The sequence below is a fragment of the Odontesthes bonariensis genome, chromosome 7 (genome assembly GCF_027942865.1).
Source record: "Odontesthes bonariensis isolate fOdoBon6 chromosome 7, fOdoBon6.hap1, whole genome shotgun sequence".
NCBI lineage: Eukaryota > Metazoa > Chordata > Actinopteri > Atheriniformes > Atherinopsidae > Odontesthes > Odontesthes bonariensis.
Genome location: NC_134512.1, coordinates 25695973 through 25716784, shown reverse-complemented (window position 1 = coordinate 25716784; position 20812 = coordinate 25695973). Strand labels below are relative to the sequence as shown.

Sequence of the window (20812 nt, the reverse complement as noted above, 5' to 3'; positions counted from 1 at the left end):
CTAGAGAAAAACACACCACTATGGTACCATTCAGAGAAAGTAAATGTGAATTATCAGATCTCAGTAGAAGAAAAGCAGAGAAAACTTTTAACTATAAAGTCTGCAGGTTCAACTTCAGCTGAGACTGTAAAAATAAACTGTCAAGCTTTGTCAAACGGGAGTTTATTTAGTTCATCAGTGGTATCTGAATAGAAAAAATGAGTTTAGCACTCGACAACACATCCAGGACAGTTTTAATGTTCATGTTTTCTGAAGTGAGGAGGATCTCAGCAGTTAAATGAGTCTTCTCTCCACCATCTCTTAACGGATGTTGGAAAACCATCCAAATAGATTTAACTGCTCAGAGTGAAATAGGCCTGCAAACAAACTATGCCACAATAAATCAGAATCAAGGTGTTGGAATGTGAGACACACTGTAATGATGTATTTTGCTGTCAACACACCAGTAGCAATGAAACTTTTCTTTCTCTCTTTTTTTCTTTTCAAAGAAAAGATTAAGTGTTTTAGGAATTGTGGGGTCATTTTCTAACAGACACACACCTTCAGTCAGAGTTTCTAAAAAGTATCTTTCTTTACATTTAGTACAAAAAAAAAGACATCTCTACCCGTTAGTGCTTTGTTTTAAGATACTACAACATAAATAGACAATTTATTTTCAGTGTTCAGAACAGACAGTTCCAGTGTTACTGGAAAACTAACATACTCCACCATATTCCAGTTGGCAGCAGAGGGTTTAACAGAGTTCTCCACTCAAATTTTGGTGCAACATGATGCACCATACGTACAAAATGTTCTTCATTTCTACAGACCTCCAACACAGACCCCAGAAAAATCTATGGGGTCATGTCTTGATTCATTTAAGCTCCCCTTGAGTGAAAATTCGACAAAATCTATAAAAGTGTTTCATCAAAGACATGACAGATCTCACCCAGTCACCTTACATCAGCTGCTGACATTTTAATCAATTCCCATGTTGCTCTGAGTTCCTCTCCTTGCCAGTCTTGTGTGAACTGAGCTGTTACAAATCCCAGAGTGCAAAGCGCAGTTCCCGCCGAGGGCCTCATTCCTTATGGGTAGTCCCAACTTCACTGTAGATACATCAGTACATGAGCGCAATCTCTATGTGACAGTAAAGTTCTGGGCTATTACCTACTGATAATTAGCAATTACTTTCTGAAAAGCAATTAGATAGATTCTGCTGTGCAAAACAATGCCATGAAGAGCTGATAGTGTAAATTCCGTTTGTTCAATCTCTCACTGCTCACTGATATCTCGCTCTCGCGGGTCTTCCTCATTCAGCTAGTCCTCGGTCCTTCACCTCCTGACACTGGAGTTCCTTGTGTCCTTATTTGCAGGTAAACACCTCCGTCCTCTCACTGCACGTGTTGCATTTGACGAAGCAGCACCATTGAAACTTACAGTTGCACTGCCACACTTTGGTGTACTGGTGTGTATTGTAGCCCCGACCGCAGCACATTAGGTCGCAGCCGTCCGTATGCGGCGAGGTGCGGTTGCACAGGCGTCCCTGGGTCCCCACGCTCCCTGTGGCTGCGTCCTCCTCGCAGTAGTTGGGTGACCTCTCAATGTAAACGAGGTCTGTCTCCATGGGCTTACGGTAGCCCTGAGTCTGCTTTACCTTGAGGTGGGTGGGCTGGCGCAGTCGGCTAGCCCGGACTACCTCCACGTGCACAGCTTCATTGTACTTGTCCTTGAGTACGTAGCCAATCTCACGGAACTTTGGAAGTGTAGTCCAGCAGGTCTTAGTGGTGCAGGAGCCTGAAACGCCATGACACTTGCACTCTAGCTTCATCCTTTCTTCTAAAACCTGCAGAGTGATAGGGAAAACCAAACAACATCCACATGTAATTAAACTTAAGAGCAGATTTCAGCTTTATTGTGTTCTCTGAAATTCCATTGTGCTGGTATCGAGGCAGAGTTATTTAGAGCCAAAACATCACAAATACATGCACAAATGAAACCTAAACAACGTGCAAGGCTGGACTAAATCTGAGGTAAGCAAAAGAAATATGCCCACTTGCAGTTACAGGCAAGCACCTGTACCCGGATCTTTGAAAATTTGAATTCTAGTCTAACATTTGTCACCAAAACTGTAAGCATTGATGAAATCATAGTGTAGTATTAACTATGCAGCCCACGTCATATGTGAGCACAGTTGTGAGACAGTTCAAATGCCTTGCGGGCACACTTTTTGTCACTTGATTGTGGTCTCTAATAAGCTTTTTTTCCATGACCTCCTTGATTCATAACGTTGGCAAAACATTTGACTTCTAAACCTGAAGATCAGGATTAACAAAGAAGGGTTCGGAGTGTGATTTAATTATACATCAAACGTCAGTAAAAGCTTCACTTGAACATATTTGGAACAAACTGAAATGTTAAGTCACTTTCTTGACAAAGTTAACTTGAAGAGTAGATTTGTTATTGTTCCCGTAAGGTTGTCAAGACTACCTAACATCTAACTCCCATCCAAAACGCAGACCAAAAGGAGTGCTGTTACCCTCTTTTTTTCCCCTCAAACATTGCAAAGAAAAAACATTGCTGTCACATGGACTATAAGTGGTAGATGCGAAATAGCTTATCATGCCTACATTATGTCACCATGGACAATATTGATATTCACTCATAAATCTAACCTATAGAACACAAGAACCCAAGAACAGTCGCATGTCTGATCACATCATGTGCGTTCCCTCTATGTGTGACTGTTACATTACACATGCATTTTGACAAGATAATGCTTTAGTTTGAATGATAAGCATGAAGAATTATCTAGATCTTTCATGAACAATAAGCATTAGGCAGATGCAGACTTTCTGTTGCTGCATGTACATGAAAACTAAAAGGCATTTCCATCTACTACTGATGCTTCTAATAAGTAATAATTATGCTGATGACTTGCTGCCACAGGCACTTATCCACTCTTATCCAGCTGATCTCTGTGAAAAAGACTAATCCAAACATATCAGAATTTTTAGCCAAGTACTGCATGCAGTGGCATGTTCTGAAAAAGGGGAAATTGTATTCACTGGTAATATCCCATCCTGTAATTTTCTCTATCTTTTGTATACCACATCAGTGAAGAAGACAAATAAACATAAGTCATATGCAGCCATCAGCCAACTTGACTTAAATCTTGTAAGTAAAAGCATTGCACTTGCATTTTAACACAAGACAAGCTGAATTAAATGTTCGCAACTGGACAGGACACTTAAGGATTATGTGACTTCATGATATTCTGATATCTAAAGGTGAAAAAGGGTTTAAATATGGCGATGTAAAGTCTAGAAACGATGTAGGGAGTTTCTCTCTTCTTCAAACCTGGTCTAAATTTTTCTTTGAGGTCATCTAACGCATATGGCAAACAGGAAGGAAAGTCCTCCCTCTAATCCTGGCACATATGGTAAGTATTGTATGCTGTCATCAGTATTTAAGTGTTAATCCTTTGCTCACTGAGACTAAGTCAGTCATTTAAAAAAAGCCTTAAAACTGTACCATCTTGAAGTTCTGCTGAAATAAACGGCAAATGCAAAGAGAAAAAAAAGAACAGAAGGGGTGAAGTTCAAAGAGATCCTATTAACACATCTCTAATAGTCCAGACATGAGTCTTTTAAGGCAATTAAGAAACCCCTGACTTGCTCGAACGAAGCATGTGTCTTTGTTGAATAAGATCTTGGTTGTGCAGCTTTTTCCTGGCTCCTGGCCTTTCCAGAGGCACAAGTCATCCTCTTCTATTCGACACTTATGAACATACACAAGTGATGTTCAGTATCTCTATCGGTCTTGTCCATACAGGCATGTGGTCACAGTTTCCCGGTTTAAGGACATTTGATTGAAAAAACATGAGCCAGCTCCCCCTCCCCCCCACCAAATACATAAAAGCTGGGGTCAGTTGTCAGTTTTGCAGCGATGTTGATTCAGAGTGAGGATTTCCAAAAATGCACAGCACAAAAACCACAAGGAATGCCTGGCATAAGGAGCCTGACAGATGCATGGAAACATTTACTTAAACTGTGTCCATCAAAGCCTCTGATCTGTTACTGATTAGTCCAATATGACCAGATTCCCGTCTAAAAGATTGCTTGTCAAACACCCCCCCTCTCTTGCAAGATTTAAGGGATGTGGTGTTTCAGTGGGTGTTCTTTTACATTTGGTTTGGTCGCAGAATCTAATCTTGTAATTATAGTCTTCTGTTTTAATGATGGCCCATATCAGTGATTGGAAAACAAAATCTCAGCTGTATCCCATTCGAGGTACAGTTTCATCCCTCATCAGAGTCAGGATCATTTTTCTTCTACTCTCTTGCCTTTAATTTATCATTGATGAGACAATTCTATATTTGTGGGTTTTTTTGTGCATATGACAGCAACCATATTCTATCATTAAGTAAGCAACTCAACTGGATGCTGGTGATGTGGTCGGACGGCCATGTTGGACACTTGCTCTCCCTTAGGCATGTCTTTATTCATGACGTTTTTCTCAGTCTGCTCTCATCTCATATTCAAGCAAACATTATTAAAAAACAAAATGAGATTGTTTTAACTCCCAAAAACCTTTCCTTTTGTGTGTCAAAGCTGGCAAATCTTTTGATTGATGTTCAGTTATGGTGACGATGACATTTGGATTCTGATAGTTTCCATTTATTTTACTTTGGTATTTATGATTCCAATGCTCCTGCAACAAAACTTTGTTCTAATTTTGGCCTAATAATGGGGAAAATACTGATTTGTGGGACACTGTGCGTACAAATGATCCAGACTTAATATACGCCTGTATAGTAGCTTGGACCTGTCTTTGGCTTCCTGGGTGTAAGGCAGGTTAGCATTGACAGTTTACTCCTGACTATAATGCACTAGTCTGGTCTTTACCAGATCTTAAAATTAGATAAATACTGATAAATATTCAGATAATGATTGACATATTATACAAAGACTGCCTTGCTGCTATTTACGCTAATAATGAAGCAGTAATGGTACACTTAATTTTTCACACACTCCTGCATTTCGACTTAATTTTTGTCCATTCAATAATGACATGGTGTAATATGTTGCATGCTTTTTTTTTTGCTGTCAGAGGCTGTAGTGACCTCATTTAAGGCCACAATGGTCTACTTTCTCCTTAACAAAACTGCAGGATGTCCACATATTGCCTGAGGTGTTCTTAACAATCAAACTTTGATGTATTTCAAATGCTTCTCAGGTTTATATGCACAAGAAGTGTCAGCTGTTGTTTTTTTTCATATCTGCTGGCTATCCAACCTGCCCAACACTCATGAACTGACTATGTGTGCACGTTCAATCAAACCATGAGATGGTCCGGAAGAATAAAGTTTGAGTTTGCGAGCTTCAGAGTGAGAACAGGAAGAGTGCCAGCTCTGACGGTCCAACATGCCAACACCCTGGCATGCAGCACAGACCCTATCAGTCTGCTGTGTTAACACCAGCATTGTTGGCCTGATTCACACCCTGAATAGAGGCAGTCAAATGGCAGTGACATGTTTTGGTATTGTGCAGACAACTGCAATAATATCCTGTTCCTAATTTTACACTCCATAATTCCATGAAAGGAACTGGAAAGAAGGAATGGCTGTCCTCCATCTGGCAGCCAGTGGCCACGCTTCATTTTCCCAGTGGACATGATAAAGCCCAAGTTATTAATGAGATCCATTTGTCAGCATACCATCTTCTCTTTTATTTACCTCTCACGCATTATCTCTATATCTACCCTCCATGACTGTTCTGAGAGGACTAATGGCAAACAAATACGCCCATTATTAAGTTTTCCAACACACTCTCTCATAAATAAAAGATTCCCTCCTAGTATCTGAAGAAATAATAATATCTGGCCAAGGCAAAACAAGCTGCCGAAAGGTTAACGGAACAATAATTTACTCAACTTGATCAATCACAGTTGTCTATGACAATAGACAGTCTATGACTGCGTGACTTTTTCTGGGACTGTTTGCTCCTCTTCCCTGGAAAACGCAGACACACCCATCTCTGCATCCATGCGTGGACACACACATTTGAAATGCATCTTTAGAGGAGCATTATTTCATGTTATTTATTAACAATAACATACTTAAAACAAAAATCTGCTCATTGATTTTGGTCTGATTTTTTGTCTCAGAGACAAGTCAGAGAGTTCACAAGTCCCTTTCTGTTTTATCACCCTCAACTTCAATGTGACCCACCCAGTTAGCATGCTTTATAAATAGGAAAGCAATCATTCATTCTGCCTCCACTGTGCTCATCAATTACTCTTTCATTGGAATATTTCTCCCCTGTCTCTGCATCTTCCCCCCGCTTATAGCCATTTTGTTTTTTGTTCTTTTCAGAAGTAGTGATTAATTTACTAGTGTTGTATCAAAGCCTCCAATACAATGCATTTCCAAGATTAAATTTAAAAAGACCTCAGACTCTTTTATGGGATTTTGTAATTTCAGAACAGTCTTTGTAATGCCTGGCTGGACTTTTTGTTCGAGCAGAGTTTGTTCCAGGTTAGACCCGATAGCGTCTGCAGCAAAGCCATGACATAGAAAAAAAGGCCATTTACCCCAATTACTTAATCTCCTTTGCCTAAAGTTGCAAACAAAATGAGTGTATTTGAAAAGGTAATTATAATCCACCATTGCTAAGAAAAAGTATAATTAGTAACAGTTAGACTAATAAGCAGATCTTTTTGTGTGTCAACGCGACCGCACTGCGTTCTTGTTCATCCTCATTTAATGACACTGTCCCTTGATTTAAGAAGACTTTACCACACAGGTGTTTCTCTCAAAACACGTGTGACACAGCATGACCATCCGAGAAGCCTCCCTTACCTTTCTGCCCGCCTCGTTGTTATGCAAGTTCATCAGGCGACGGGGAGTCTTTTTAATCTCACGGGCATCTACGAAGCGGCGAGAAAACTCAATGCCGTATTTGATGTCAGCCGAGCAGCCTCCCCACTTCCAGCCTTCTTCTTGATTGTAATACCCCTGCTTCTCTCGATCGCAGCCGCATTGGCTCAGGTTACCCTGGCTGCAAGCAGCTGTGATAGCGTGGGCAACCCCTGCTGCCGTGATGGCATAGGTGAAAGCTGCTTCCCGACTGCCTGAAGGAGAGAAGAGATTTATTTTAAGAAGACCTAGAATAAAATGGAACAGCTTGAAAGTTGTGGGACAGCTAAATACAAACTTTCAGCATGCCACTTTAGTCTCAATACCAAACACTGCAGAGAATTACTTTGTTTCTAACGCCACAGATATTCCACATTTGGCACATTGTCTTGATAAGTCACAAATTTTCCTTCCCTCTCCTAAACAGCTTCCCTCCTGCACCTTGGTAGAAATGTGGTCTCTTTTCCGACCGCAAATTCCTTGGGCCCAGCCTGCAAGAGTGCAGTGCTGGAATTCCAGAGTGGGGAGAGCTGGTCTAGGTGCTGTCCAAAGTGCTGAATTCCTCTGCAGGAGCACCTTGTACTGCTGCCCACACTTCACACAGCTGGGGTCTGCAGGTCTCACTGCCTCGCTCACCCCGATTATTGACGAGAAAGAAAACCTTCTGCATTGCCTAAACCAGATGCCACATGGAGTGCAAGAGACAAGGCCAGCAGCTAAATACAGATTGAATGTATTCGTACATATTTACTTCAGTGGGAAACTTATCAATCCAGTTCTTTTCTTTGACCCTGTGACCCCGTTTCTCGAAGGTTTCCATGATGAACTGAGTCACTGGATTAAATGCACTTTCATGGAGAAAAAAAAACAAAACACTACATCTCAATGGCGTATCTTAAAGAAAATCAAAATAATTAAGTGATTTTGAAAATAAATGTGAGGGTGGCGCAGTGGTGCAGTCAACAGCAAGAAAGTTCCTCACTTGAATCTCAGCTGTGGAGCTTGCATGTTCTCCCTGTGCCTGCATTATGGCGCTTTTCCACTAGCTCGGCACGGCTCGCCACGGCTCGGTTTGGTTGTGTTTCCATTACAAACGAGTATACTTCGTGCCTCTTCGATGTGGGCGGGGTCGTCGTAACACGGCTGCGCGTGTTGCTGCTCACCCTGTGGCTTTTTGTCGCACAGAAGGCAAAAGAAGAGAGTCAGAGAAGACTCCTGCCCGCCAGACAAAACAGTAGTGAAAAGTACCGGAGAGTTTTGTTACGAGCTTCAAAAAGACGACGTTTGGAGGTAAGCTAATGGTTGCTAACGCTAGCTTTTATTATCTGCGTTATGACATTTCCAGGCACGACACTCATCGCCCAATCAGTGGAAGGCAGTCGGCTGAAGTCACGTTGTAGTAAAGCTTCGGCCCGCTTTGAACCAGGGCTGAGGTGATACGGAAAATCGTCCCGGTTGCAGGTACGCCGTGCTAGTGGAAACACGCAATAGCGCGCCGAGCCGAAGCGAGCTAGTGGAAATGCGCCATTAGTTTTCCTCCGGGTGCTCCAGTTTCCTCCAGAACAAACACACGTGTCTTCGGTTAATCAGTTCTAAGTTGACTGTGGGTTTGACTGTCAGACTGTATGTCTGGCTGTCACTTTCTCGGGCCCTGTGATGGCCCTGTGACCTCCTCACAGTGTACCGTGCCACTTGCGTCATCAGAGCTGAGGTAGTTTTAAGCTCCCTGCAAATCTGAACAGGATAAAGCGGGAACAGAAAATGTATGTATACAATTAAAGTATACAATATTTTTGGGGGTAATTATATAGTGTAATTTCCTATACGTACTAAGTTTTTAGTATGTACTCATCTGAGCGGCTAAAAGCGGAAAATATTTGACAGTTCTCCTTTAAAATTGATTAATGCAATTCTTACATTTTTATTGTCTGCTGATTTAGTGTTTCAGCACTGAAGTAAGTCATACTCTTGTCATGAAAACATTTATGTTGCACATAAGTGATGAATGTTCAGATGAAAAGGAGCCACACACAGAACTGGGGGACACATTTGGCCACAAGGACAATGACAACAACCACTCCAGACAATTCCTTTCCCTGCATTAATATCTCAGAGTTCTCCACTACTCTCCTAATGTCTTGAGAGGGCTCTGACTTAAAAGGCACCTCCTGCTCTAAAGAGGGCTGTGGGTTATTACAGCCCTGCTCTCCCTTCAAGTGGCAGTAATCTGGAAGGGGCAGAGCATCAGAAACAAGGCAAACCGCAGAGTGTTTCAAGGGGCCTTTCAGCCTTTGGAGAGGAATGTTTTCTAAGTCTTTTGATGTGTGTTGTGTAATGTACTCAGTTGCAATTATTGAAACCTCTCTAGGTAAAATGTATCTTTTTTTCCCCTGCACTTCATAGAGCCAAAGGCTCCTTGATAATTTATCATTTCTGTAATGGTTTTCAGAGGAACGGCTTAAGCTGGGCATACACTGTGCGATTTTTTCAATCGCGGTATTCAGCTGCTGCTCATACTGTACGAGTGAATCGCAAGGGTCAAAACGTCGCAGCTCACGATTCCTGTTCTCACACTGTACGAACCGATGGTCTGATGCGATCTGGCTGCTCACACTACACGACACGTCAGACTCGTTCGCCGGTCGCTGCCATGCTGTTCTGTTGTCTTCTTCTTCTTCTGTTGACAATTTTCTCTTCCGTACCTATGTTCGCGCATGCGTAGTGTGACAGGATGAGGTAAATCGGCTCGTGCAACTGCTTCAACTGTGCGAGAGCCTCACGAGGGGCGACCAGGATTTCAAACAAGTTTGATTTTCATCCGATCGATCGGGAGGTGGTCGGTAGGGCTTTAACTTTTAGTCGTTACCCCATGTATACTACACGATGCGAGACACACGATTGAGCCAAAACTCGGCCCGATCTCCAAAATAGTCGCACAAGTGAAAATCTTGTCGACATTGGGCCAAAAATCGCACAGTGTATGCCTAGCTTAAGACAGTCTTCAGATTAGTTTAGCAAAAAAAAAAAAAACATACAAAACAACAATGTATTTCCTAAAAGCTTAAACTCCTGGTCCTGGATGTTGGAAGTCGACGTCACACACAGCAGATCAACGGATCAACAAATTTCTCAGCGATGGAGATATTTTTGTAAGTGAAATCTGCTCACATTAGATAGAGGAGCCCTAATAATTTTCTTTAAGAATCATTATCGCGGAATGATAACCAGTCAAGGCCTCGCATGCTGTTTTACACTACAGTTTAACAAGCTCAAACTTGTCAGATGCTATCAGTGGCTGGGAGTTTAAATAAATATACAAAACTTTCAGAGTACATGAGGAGCCAAAACCATTTTGAGTTTGGTAAAACACCAATGTGAAAAAACTGCTTGTGATAGCCCAATGTAAACAAAGATTAAAAGAGTTAGCAATAACCATGAATTTTAACTCCCCAGAAGAGGTAAGGGAGGTAATGCCTCCTCTGAAGATTGTGGTGCCGTTGTGTACCTGATAGTAACTGTGAGAGATCTAACAAGCTGCCAACAACAAAACTGCTTTGGCTCCTTAAAGGAGGTAATCTACCAATCAAAATCAACAGAACTTTCTGTTGTCAGGGGAAATTCTCTAATCTGACATTGAGCATAAAAAAAAAAAAAGGTCAGCAGAGAACAGCCTTCTTAAGGAATCGTTGTGGTGTGTCACCCTAAAGGTAGCTCAACTGAACATAATCCAGATGACTGCAGGTGCAGAATCTATAAATGCTGTTTTAATGAGAATATTTAATGAGAGCAGGTTCAATAGACCTGAAAATTTCAAATGATAACTACAGAAAACTGAGAGGTTATTTTCTTAGTTTGAAAGCAGTTAAAACATCCTTGCCCAACAAAACACGTGTATATATAAACCTGATGAGTATCATCCTGGGGTCAGTTGGAAAGGGGTGAAGAGTGGAAAGGAGCATTAACTTCAACAAGTACCTGCTGAGTCAGAATGTTGTTTTCCTCCACTACTTTTCCTTTCACATGTTCAGATTGTAAACACTGGGTCGACCTGCCATTGTTGACTTATCATGTAATCTATCCTTTGGATTTTCATTTCGGCTACGTTTGGCTCGTATTGACATTAAAAGCCAAAAGTAGCTCCACTTTCAAGCAAGCAAGTATCTTTGGTTCGGACGCCAGTCTGTGGATCAGAATCTAGAAAAACCTTTGTCTTCTGACTGAGCCTAATTTCAACAATATTGAAAATACTGATGCGCTCATATGGATTAGATTGTGTGTCCACGTGAATGCATTGTGTGTAGTTTGCTTCGATTCCAAGAGCCATCAGTTGCTAGTGGTAACCTGACAATAACTCTTTTTGCTAGTGCAGATGACTAACATGTACCCACACACCGACATTTGTATTGTCTTGTATTCGTATGCTCAATTGTATGCATCTCTTTCATTTGAAAACAATTTAATTGACATAGAGATAAATATAATGCATTTATGCAGCCATTTGCAGCTATTTTCCATTTAATTTCCTCTTCAGAGGGATTTCATACCTCTTATTCTAGTCTCAGGGGCACTTCCTGAACTCTCAGAGATGTTTTCACCCAAAGCCACTGTTAATTTCCTATCCTGGGACTGGCACTGTAGAGTTAATACCATAGCCACAGGTTTTCCCAGTTGGGACTGACTCACAACCGCTCGCTTTTCTTGGTTAGAGGCTGCACTGCGCCCCACCAGCTTGTGGTAACATTCTGCTGCCCCCACCTCACACACACACACACACACACACACACACACACACACACACACACACACACACACACACACACACACACACACACACAGGCACAAATGTAGGCGCTCATATGTAAAGTGAATGCATTCGCACACATGCAATGCTCAATGACTGGCCACATAATAAAAATACATTACATGCTCACACTACCCTCCACCCTCACACAAGTTCACTGTTAAAAACATGTTTGCACATAGATGCACAAAGAGAGCGTCACTGTAATGGTTAAAACAGGATAAAGGCAGTTTCCAGAGAAAGGGTGGGTCCCTGAGCCATAGATGCAAGCCCATTTCTAAGCCAACTGAGTTTTGCTGTTCATAGGGAAAATAGATGATGATGAGGCTTGTACTGGTTGTTACCCCCTGGTGCACCTGGCACTGTTAGGACTCAATCTGGCCATAATGCAAGCCAATAACGAGGACCATGGAACTGTGGCAGTCAAGCCCCTCTTTTTCTTCGTGCGCTGACAAAGAACAGTGTTTTCAACACTTAGACATCCATTTCTTTGGAACATTAAATGTCTCTCATGTCTATCCAGTCCCAGTCAACTCATTTGATGTGTGCTGATGTAAAAATGTAGGCCTATAAAAATGATTGAGGAATAGAAAAGGCATTAACACTGTCACCACAAAGAAGCAGAAATAAATGAATGGGGTATTTACAAAAAACACGATATCAATAAATACAGACTCAGGAATCCCATAATGCTTAGTGATAATATTGTACAGTTCATATGTGAGAAAAAGTATTCAATTCTTGTGCCTATATGTAAGACAGACCCTGCTCCACTCAACAGACTAGAATTTGGCAAAACTTGGAATAGGAAAAGCACCCATAAGAGCAGCAAAAATCCCTAAAGAGGCGAGCCCCACAGTTCTGACAGCCCTCCAGGAGGAACCACCCTGGGATAGCCTCACTAGCTGCCAGTGGAAAACTGGAGTGACCATAAAAACCTCAATGAATTTGGAAACATCCAGGAGAGAAGAATGGGGGGAAATATTAAACCAGATGTCTAATAGAGTTTAGTGGCAAGTGTCTGCTCCACTGGCCAAAATAGGAAGTGAGAGGGAAGATTGGCCTTGCTGCACTCAGAACAGGTACAGGGGGTCACAGACAGCCATAAAATACCCTGTCATACCTCTACATCGGGAGCTAAAACCAGAAATGTACTGAAGGTTACTGACTCAGTGTGCTTTGGCCTTCACATTAACTGACCGCATCACTTTGAACACTGGCCCCGGCTGCGATGCCCATCATGTCCTTTAACCATCTGCCAGAAGTGGGACACAAAAAGAAATCTCTGGATGTAGCGGCTTTCCACTAAAATGGAAATCTGTGTTTAGAGACAGAGGCAAGCACACTGCTAGCCAAAATTTACATGACACAGCAGAGGAGATTTACAACCAACAATACTATACAGGCAGTGCAAGTGTAGTATAGGTTAGATGATGTAGTAACACAGCTGCTGACCTCAACCAGCCTTTGGTTTCTTCACTGATCACAGACCATGGTTAGACTATGTTGCTGACAGGAGAGGAAAAGGGAAAATATATACTGATGGGACTTTGACAAAGGTCTGGCTGTGGAGGCCACTGCTCTGTCCAAAAACAAGCCTCGTGGTCAGTTTTGTTGTGTTTATATCCCATCTTGAGACAAAGGGTAGAATACTGAGACAAATGAACCAAAGCAAGTCTATAACATTGTTTACCTCTGTTTCAAAACACGAGCTGCACTAACTGCTTTCTAATAAATGATTAACTTTACTTGTAATTGGCTGGTGGATTTGTCTCGTCTTACTTTTACTGTGAAGTTTTATTTCTTTCTTTTTTCTGGCACTAAGAAGCAGCTTAAAACCAGAAACAAATTCCTTCTGTCCTTTTCACCATAGTTGGCCATGAAATCTGATTCTGATTGTGACTATTCAGGTTGCACAAGCACAAAGGAAGGTGTGCAGCTTAAGCAGTGAAGCATGCAAACATTGTGCGTTAACAGCACCACAGCAAAGATCCGACTTAATGACTGCAAAGGTGAGGAGGACTAGACACTCGGTAGCGAGAGTATATTTTGGCAAAGAAAATTAATAGAAGGTCGGAAAGAAGTCGTTCACAGAGGAATACTGGTGGAAGCCTTTTCCAAACAACAGAGAAACACACACTTGCACAAATGCCAAGATGTACACACTCACAAAAAACACAGGGACCAGCAGAGTCCAACAGTGCAGCTGAAATGCTTCTCCACACAAGCCGACTCTGTTGGTGGTGGTGGGGCAGTGAAGGGGAAAGCTTTTTATCCCGGTCGTGCACTCACACCCCGGGGACACAGGGGGGTTGGATTGCATAAGAAATTACATCTCAACTGCACAGTCATACTCTTGAGTTTCAAGCTTCATATCTATTCAGCACAAGGACATCCTGTCACAGACAAATGGCACCAGAGTGAACAAAGGGAAAAGTGTCACCTGCTGGTGGTCAGGAGTCTTTACACTTGTGGTAATGTGGACTGACATACTACAAACTTCTTTTTTTTTTCTAAGAGGCATGGCAGTTGAAAGGTCTTAAAAACACACCCTGTAATTTACAGCTATTAAAAGCCAATTATATTTCTAAAGTGGAAATTAACTCTTGAGTGTTTCTGGAATCCCATGCTTACTTTAGAAAAAAAAAATCCCATTGGATGTTTTCCTAATATTTTCCCCAACATAGCTGCGCTTCCACGATACAAATGAAATTGAATGCTAAAGCCAAGTGAGTCCCTGGTTTCATCTTAAAAAATGCAAAAACAAAGCATTGTCCAGCAAATTCCAAATGTGAAAGCAAAAACCTCAGCAAGTCAGTAGTTAATGTGAATGTGATAGGTTCAAGTACACTACATAAAAGCAGACAGTTACTTTACATCACTGAACATATAAAGTTATGACACCAAATGTGCTGAAAACAAGCTGTAACCAAAGCCAAGCTGATGCTGAAACTGCCTCCAGGGCCCCAAGGAAGGGGAAGAAAGTTGGAGGAAAACCCCTAGCTTTGTATACCAATCACTGAACTGACTAATGCGCTCTGTACTACTGTTTTCCGTTCCGCTTTATGTACCGTTGCTATGAACATGTGCTCCCAGCAAATTATAGACAAAGTTGTGGTCCATGAGGTTTGCAGCTCAAGGAATTAGCACAGCCGTGTTCCTGTACAATAAAATAATATTGTTTTACCAGAACTAGGCTCCACATTCTCAGAGAGCTCACATCATACAGCAGAGCCGGCGAAGTGGCACGCTTTGGCACAGCCACTCACTGTAGGGTCCTGAGTTTGATTCATATAATAAGGAGAGCTTTGAGCAGTAAAGCTAAAACAATTATGAGAGTATTCACATTGCCTGTGCTGAATTAAATGATGGGAATTTAAGTAAGCCGCCTCCCAGGCAAAGAAAATTGCTCTGGCAAAAATCATTTTTCAAAAGCATCCCTTTTTCTTCTATGATCTCCCTGAGGTGTATTAACACCCAGACTTGCTTAAACAAGCACAAATCCCGCCCCCGACACCACAGCCTTTCATCCTGATGATGAGACCAAATCAGGACCTCACCTGCTCAGGCCTGGAAATGTAGGTCTGTACGTGCTGTGCAAGGTAATCATCAAGTTCAGGTGAGGACAGTGTTGAGGATTTTCCTCAATTTTCAATCCTATTTGACTTTGTTTCATCTTCAGTGGGAACACATTTACTCAGATACATACCAATACCACATCATATCATCGGAGATATCATTATCATCATCACTATAATCAGCTAGTCACACATAGCACTGATGACATGTTTCCTATCTCATTACAAAAGAAACAGACTCGACGTTTCCATATTTGCTGATATGCATCACTCCCTAAAATAAAGCTCCAGGTTTCTTAACATCCTCTACCTCCTACCAGCATCTCTGTGCCACAGACCGACTAAGTCGTCCCCACTCTGCGCTCTAACTTAGTAAGTGGGCCGGCAGCGATGTGATTGTTGGCACATGTAAATGTCCAGTGGCGGCTCTGCATGTAGAGAATACACTGATTGGACTGGGATTGTGTGGGACAAAGCGCACTGCGAGATTACAGTTGATCCTCTCGCATCCTGCTTCCTCCTGCGTCTAGCAGCACTGGCAGACACAGACAGACACAGATCCCACCGATAACACAGTGCTACGGGGGGGCAAACAACACACACACAAACACACACAGGGGCCCAAGGGCAAGCGTCCACAACGACCCCAGGCCAACTCAGCAGACAGACGGTGGGTGGGCAGGAGAGAGAGTGGGAGAGGGGAAGGAGAGGGATCCAAGCTCCCGACACACCCACGCAGTCTGAGAGGGAGACAGAGCTGATGAATGAACAAGGAAAGGGGCCTGGCCACGATAGTGCTGTTTGGTTGCGTAGGATGAGAAGCCCCACCCTGGATACAGACACATGTTGTGGGCAGGGGATGTGAGGCGAAACATTGGGAGAAAAAGAGTAAGAGATGACCTTTACTGAGCCATGATGACCACAGCCCACACACTGTAGAACAACAAAGCATCAGACTCTCCTATCTGATAAAGTTGGGGGAAAGATCCTACACACAGACATACACATGCAGACGGCTGCTCTGTTTTCTCTGGACTCACACGGAGGAGGGCAAAGAGGATTACTGCTATCCACATGATGATGAGCTGAAAAATAGGCCTTTTATCCACCACCGTTCCACCATAACCCAATGCACGCGTCATTTCCACACTGTCATCCGCATGGTGTCAAACACTTGGCTGCCTTGGAGTGAATCTGCAGTTTAGCTGCTCACTAATACAATGCTTCAGATATATATATGCTATTTGCCTCACTATACCATCCTGACACAACAAATTTTTTTTTATATGGAAAAACAGAACTGGGTGAATGATTACATATCTGAGCTGATAACCCCTCTGAGGGGGACACAGTCAACATGAAAGTAATGCCAGAGAGGAAAACAATCTCAATTGTGCGCGCTTGAAAAACTCCCAGTTTTGACGAATAAAGTTTTCAACTGTCTTCATTAAGCTAAGTCCTGGGTATGCTCACTGCCAACTGACTAAGCTCATATGCCAAACAGGGTAGCAACAGGGTAACTGTGAAGTTTCACTCTCAACAATGCTAGCCTTTAAAGTGTAAGAAGCCAGGGTGTATTTAGATTCGTGTGACACCATGATATTCCTTTTCACCGTGTGCATGGCCAAAAATGACATTGCACAACTGTCTTATTTGCTTTCAAGGAAAAAGAGTTTATCCTGCAGCTGACATTTAACTTGAATGTCTATTTTTAAGACAGCATGATTTAAAAGGAGAAAGAAGTTCCGCTCAGAATCAATATTTCAGCTTGCATTTCCTTTCACTCTGTCAAAATGAGTAAAACAAAGCACAAATGGAACCACATGGTCATTTGAATAGATTTTCTCGGCCGTTCCTTATTAGCCTAAGGTTGGACTGCGCTGTTGTACTTTCTGCATTCTGCGGGGATACGATTTCACCACAAATGACCATCAACCGATTCCGAGAAGGGGAAGGAGCACCGCCAGCGCATTTATTATCTGCTAGTATTTCGTCGTCCTCAGACAGAGGGTTTGTAGTGCAGCATATGAGAAAAGAAATGGTAGAAGTGTGGGAAAAGGCAAATTAATAGCTACCTAAAATCTTCAACAACAAATTAAATGTGACTACACTTCTCATTAATTAAAAGTGCAACTGTAACATTAGCTGTTTTACTTGTAAATTTATTGTAAATTCTTTTACAAAGTACCGATCAGGAAAAACGTTATTGAGACCACAAAAATCCTCCCATAATTTCAAAGGTACAGCTGCCCGTGTCTTTTTTCAATTGAGCAATAATATTAAGAATACAAAACAATCTTATCAGGACTGGTAATCTTCAGTAAAGACACCAAAAGTAATACTCAATAAACAGGTTTTATCATGCTATATACAACATTAAGCCATTATCCCTAAACTTGTATCACCCACATCCTCTAAGCAGTTACTTATCCTCCTCCACTGTTCAAACTAGGAATTTAAAAAACATTAGTACTGACTTGTGTCTGGCACTATCTCTCCAAAGCAACCTTCCCCTCTTCTTAGACTTAGCTCTGCTTCAAGGAGCCCTGCATCTTTTGCTCCCAACCAAGTACGTGCCTGTCCAGGAGTTCTTTCCACTGGAGTGGTTTTCAATGAACCTGTTGACTTAAACGCGCTTTATCTAACCAAATGCCGGTTTGACCCCTGTAGTAGTGCTGGCAGGTGGGTTGACCACTGTTTTAACCAAGCTCTGAGCCTCTGAGAAGACATACAGTCACCAGAAGAATTATTTATCCTCCATTGCATGGGATTCCCCATGCAATGGAGGATGGAGGTTTTGGCAATTGAGGGTGAAAGGAAGAGAAAGGAGAGAAGAGGGAACGAGCTGCCAGGTGATACTACACTGGATCATGGGAAAATTTAGAGATTGAACTGAACTGTCTTCAGCCTTGTGTTTACAAAGCCACAATTTTTGGCAATTGCCTGGCAAGAAGGACAGAGACAGAAAAAGGTAAATAAACAAAGATTAAAACAGAAGGTGTGTAAGTCAGAGTGGATAAAACCTTTTTCTTGCATCTTTACCTTACAGACGTTTTTGCTTCACAGTAACACTGATAAACAATGTCTTGCCAACAGTTCTACCTGAGCATGTTAAAACTGTTCTAATGATGCAGACTTCTATCTGACTTTTTGTCAGTGCTTTGGAGATAAAATCTCGGGCTAGTGTTCTCTCTGCAAAAAAGGTTCACCTGCTCAAGTGCTGCATCTATTCTTGTGCAATGAGCCAGTGGCAGGATGATAGAACTTTTGTAATATTTCTCTGCCAGCACAACAAGAAACCTCTTTGAGAAGAAAAGCATGAATCAGGACGGTGACAAACTGGCTGGAAAGTCAAACAGAGAGTAACCAGAGCAGGCTATTTTATGACAAGGGGGCCAGTGTTGGCCTTTGATGCTGAGTGTAGCTGTTGAAAGGTGTCCATTTTCAAGCTCTAATCGCTGACTTCAAGTGCATTGCAATTTGAACAGAGCTGTAAGGTGTTCATAGACTGGTCTTTTAAGTAAAGGGCATCTCTATTACAGGTGGTTAGGCAAAGGAATGTCTGATTGCACACACAATAAGGCTTTCCTGAGTCAAAACACATCATTAAAAATGCAAAAAATAGTGGTATTGATAACCAATACCTGAATACCACATGGAAAGTATAATACATGCAACAGAAAAATAAAGCTAATCCCAGACCTTATTCCAGGCAAAGTGTAAGGGTTTTATAAAATGCAACAAAAACTTAAAGCTGTCATTTGCTAATCAATTTGAATCTTTATTTACTAGACAAGTACAAAGGAATTTTTTTTCAAAGTCTTCCATGATAAACTTCATTGTATATACAGCAGAAAATATAAACAAATCAAGGATTTCATGCGAGCAACACACTCAATAAAAGTTTGGAAAGAGGCATGTTTACCATTGTGCTCCTTCATCCGTCCTTTTATTTGCATATTTTAATCATTTGAGAACTGAAGATACTGACTGTTGGAGATTTCTGTGTCCATTCTTGCTGAAAACAACACTCCTTCTCTTTGATTTTTTTACAGTTTCACTTTACATTCCTGGATGCGGTGGTAGACTATGTTGGGTGACAATGAATCTCTAAGGTACACCTGAGAATGATCATTGTGCCATGACAACTTCTTATGTAGTGGGCTCTCATCCAACAGTGGTTTCTGCTCTTGGCCTGAGATTTCCCCTAGATTAAATAAACACTGAATATTTCACCAAATCCTGCACCATAGATTCTATTAATAGAGCAAAGCTCTTTTTAATCTTGCAGTGAGATGTGGTGGCCACAACCCTTGCTTGATAAGGAAGACTAAACCTTTGGTGGATGCCCTTTTTATTCCCAATCCTGACACCCTCACCTGTCACCAATTAAGCGGAGTTTATGGTCGGAAACCAGGTCGTCTGCGTGTGTGTTGCAGTTAACGCAGATATGCCCCCCCCCCCTTCCGCAGACACTCTGGTGCACCTCCCCAAAATTGTAACTGACCGCAGACAGTGCCGCAGATATCGTCGCAGATATCGTCGCAGGGAGGAGAGAAAGGAGGCCTCTGATTGGTCAACTCTACATCCGCTCTACACTATGCGTATTTCCGGTTTGCTAACCGGCTTGTTTTGTTTGTATGACCGCTGCCAGGGCGTACAGACCATCTTCTGTGACGCTTCTTTCGCCTCTCTGCCAGCTCCAGTAGTAGCAATATTTCTTCTATTTCTAGATCGATCAGCTGCATCTCAATCAAAGTGCGCATTCGTCCAGTCGCCATTGTTGTTGAATGACCTCCGTAACCGGAAGAGAAACACGCCACCCACCACACCCACAATCCTAGCTTGTTCGTGATTGTCCCTCTTGCGTTGTGGCGTGGAATTAACATAGCGCAGACCGCGCTTCAAAATTGGGCATAAATCAAAAATAACTGCGTCATACCTGCGACAAGCTCACTGCGACACACTGCTGCGAGAGTATACTCCGCCCTTTAATCTGCTTACTGTAGAAACTCCTAGAACTGTGTTACTTGTATATTCTTTAAACTTTTCTGACTTTCATTAATCCTTTTCCTACTTTCTTTGAGTGTATTCCTGGCATCAAATTCTAGATTTGTTTATATATTCTCTAAATAATTAACCTGGTAATGGAATACACTAATAATTGTATTTGTGCTGTTAAATAAATTGGAATTTTTCAAAACTTCCTTACTTGTCTGAAAATGGAGTTTGTAATATAATGTGCATGTTAAAGTTGAAATATGGGGTAAACATCACTTGCTGGGTCAAAAGTACATGAAGTTGTTGTATGAGTATAAAAGAATCCACATTGGATTTTAGATGCGCTTAACGCATGCATGGACACAATTAGATATGCGGACACAATTAGATATGCGCACACAGAAAAAGGGTATCAACAAATCACAGCTATTAGGATCAGTCTTGACAGGAATATTCAAAACAGAATGATTCATCCACGAACTGGGCCAAGCATTATGACTGAAAGGTTGACCACGTTAGCGGATCTTATCCTGA

General features: G+C 41.9%; 1 protein-coding gene across 2 annotated transcripts in view; it reads right to left on the bottom strand.

The window, feature by feature from the left end:
* Positions 1-615: 615 nt before the first annotated feature.
* Positions 616-20812, bottom strand: part of wnt7bb (wingless-type MMTV integration site family, member 7Bb) — a 32841-nt gene continuing 12644 nt past the window's right edge. For both annotated transcript variants that reach the window (XM_075470317.1, XM_075470316.1), the window contains exons 3-4: positions 6842-7113; positions 616-1825 (exon numbers count right to left, since the gene is read on the bottom strand). In XM_075470317.1, the coding sequence (XP_075326432.1) occupies positions 1346-1825; positions 6842-7113 (752 nt within the window). In that variant the 3' untranslated portion in view covers positions 616-1345. The remainder of the gene's footprint in view (positions 1826-6841; positions 7114-20812) is intronic.